The 2,542-nt window shown below is 45.8% G+C and overlaps 1 protein-coding gene across 1 annotated transcript in view; it reads right to left on the bottom strand.

Annotated features, from left to right (window-relative positions):
* Positions 1–2,542, bottom strand: part of nfatc1 (nuclear factor of activated T cells 1) — a 33,793-nt gene that overhangs the window by 27,537 nt on the left and 3,714 nt on the right. Inside the window, exon 2 of the mRNA XM_014024809.1 lies at positions 760–1,786. Coding sequence (XP_013880263.1) covers positions 760–1,786 — 1,027 coding nt within the window. The remainder of the gene's footprint in view (positions 1–759; positions 1,787–2,542) is intronic.

The raw sequence follows: 2,542 nt of genomic DNA, 5'->3' as shown, positions 1-2,542 counted from the left end.
TGTAGTTTAACACAAACAGGAAGTTGTTTATTCGTAGTTTTAACACAAACAGGAAGTTGTTTATTCGTAGTTTTAACACAAACAGGAAGTTGTTTATTCGTAGTTTAAACACAAACAGGAAGTTGTGTTGTGTAATTTAAAAACAAACAGGAAATTGTGTTGTGAAGTTTAAACACAAACAGGAAATAGTGTTGTGAAGTTTAAACACAAACAGGAAGTTGTGTTGTGAAGTTTAAACACAAACAGGAAGTTGCTTAGTATAGTTTAAACACAAACAGGAAGTTGTTTATTCGTAGTTTTAACACAAACAGGAAGTTGTTTATTCGTAGTTTTAACACAAACAGGAAATTGTGTTGTGAAGTTTAAACAAACAGGAAATTGTGTTGTGAAGTTTAAACACAAACAGGAAGTATTTTAGTGTAGTTTAAACACAAACAGGAAGTTGTTTAGTGTAGTTTAAACACAAACAGGAAGTTGTTTATTCGTAGTTTTAACACAAACAGGAAGTTGTTTATTCGTAGTTTTAACACAAACAGGAAGTTGTGTTGTGTAGTTTAAAAACAAACAGGAAGTAGTTTATCTTTAGTTTAAACACAAACAGGAAGTTGTGTTGTGAAGTTTAAACACAAACAGGAAGTAGTTTATCTTTAGTTTAAACACAAACAGGAAGTAGTTTATCTTTAGTTTAAACACAAACAGGAAGTTGTGTTGTGAAGTTGAAATACAAACAGGAAGTAGTTTTGTGTGGAGGGTCCTCACCTGATGTAGGGTTTGGGTTTGGACCAGGAGTACGGGTGTTGTGGAACATCCAGGAAGCCCCCACAGAAGCCCTCCTTCTTCAGGGCCAGTCTGTTTGCAGAGAGCTCGTCCTGGCAGAGGTCACCTGGACTCAGGTCCTGGCCTCCAGGCTCCACCTTCAGGCTCACCGTGGGGCTGTGGTCCAGGCTGGTCTTCCGGGCCTTGATGGGGATGCCCTCCCCCAGGTCTCCGTCGGTGGTCAGGGCGTTGATGGCTGCCAGGATGGCGGAGTTGGTGTACTGGTTGGTGTTGGGCAGCCAGCTCTCCTCGGTCACGCTGAGGCGGGGGGAGGTCTGKGGGGACAGGCCGGGGGAGTGGGTGGGGGAGTAGGGGAAGCTCTTGTGAGACACCTCACTGCCGTTCAAGCTGTACTTCCTCTTGGCTCYGCAGGGGGAGCTTGGCCTGGACCCCCGGGGCCCCAGCCAGGTGTCGTCCGTCACGCTCGTTCGAGGAGAGGTGGAGGGGGAGTGGCGAGGGGATCCGCCGGAGGCTGCGCCCTCACCCGGCAGGGCGAGGGTGGAGCCTTTGGGCGACACAGAGGGGGACTGCCAGGGCGAGTTCTGGGACGAGTTGTCGTAGTTGTAGGAGAAGCTGGACTCGTAGGAGGCGTCGGACAGACCGCTGCGGGACGACACGCTGCTGGCCGGGCTCAGGCAGCTCGGGTCACGGTACCCGTCGGCGCTGGGCAGGGTCAGGGTCATGACGGAGTTGACCCGCTTGGCCACCGGGTGGCTGTTCCCCTCCACCTCCTCCTCCGGGAACTGACCGTAGGCCGTGATCTCGATGCGAGGACTCTCCAGGGTCGGGGCTCCGTTGGGCCGGAGTCCAGGATAAAAACCCGCCACTCTCGGGTCGTCTGGGGACTCAAAGACCGGGGGCTCCGAGACCGAGACCGTGGGACTGGACTGGAGGCTGTGGTACTGGGAGGGGAGGCAGGGGGTCCCCAGAGGAAGAGACAGGCTGATGTTCGGTGTGAAGCCGAACGCATCTGGAAGGCAAACAGAAGGTGGCGGTTACCATGACGATAAAACACTGTCACTCCCTGAGGAGGAGACGGAAGCTCCGCTGAGTCTGAGGCAGAAACTCAACTTCAGCTGCACCTATAGCCACTTTTAGCTACTTTTAGCTATTGGTCAGGCTTTGTCTACTTTCAGCTTAAACTTTTGACACTTTTAGTTCATATTTTGCATTTAGCTATCCTTTTATAGCTTTAGCTTAATTTTAGCCTATAGCTACTTTTAGCTATCCTTTAATTGCTTTAGCTTAATTTTAGCCTATAGCTACTTTTAGCTATCCTTTAATTGCTTTAGCTTAATTTTAGCCTATAGCTACTTTTAGCTATCCTTTAATTGCTTTAGCGTAAGTTTAGCATATAGCTGCTTTTAGCTATCCTTTAATTGCTTTAGCTTAATCTTAGCCTATAGCTACTTTTAGCTATCATTTTATAGCTTTAGCTTAATGTTAGTCTATAGCTACTTTTAGCTATCCTTTAATTGCTTTAGCTTAATTTTAGCATATAGCTGCTTTTAGCTATCCTTTAATTGCTTTAGCTTAATCTTAGCCTATAGCTACTTTTAGCTATCATTTTATAGCTTTAGCTTAATGTTAGTCTATAGCTACTTTTAGTTATCCTTTAATTGCTTTAGCTTAATTTTAGTCTATAGCTACTTTTAGCTATCATTTTATAGCTTTAGCTTAATCTTAGCCTATAGCTACTTTTAGCTATCATTTTATAGCTTTAGCT

This window comes from Austrofundulus limnaeus, unplaced genomic scaffold, assembly GCF_001266775.1.
Source record: "Austrofundulus limnaeus strain Quisiro unplaced genomic scaffold, Austrofundulus_limnaeus-1.0 Scaffold440, whole genome shotgun sequence".
In the NCBI taxonomy this organism is placed as follows: Eukaryota; Metazoa; Chordata; class Actinopteri; order Cyprinodontiformes; family Rivulidae; genus Austrofundulus; species Austrofundulus limnaeus.
Note: the sequence above shows the minus strand (reverse complement) of the source record. Positions and strands in the feature narration are given on the sequence as shown.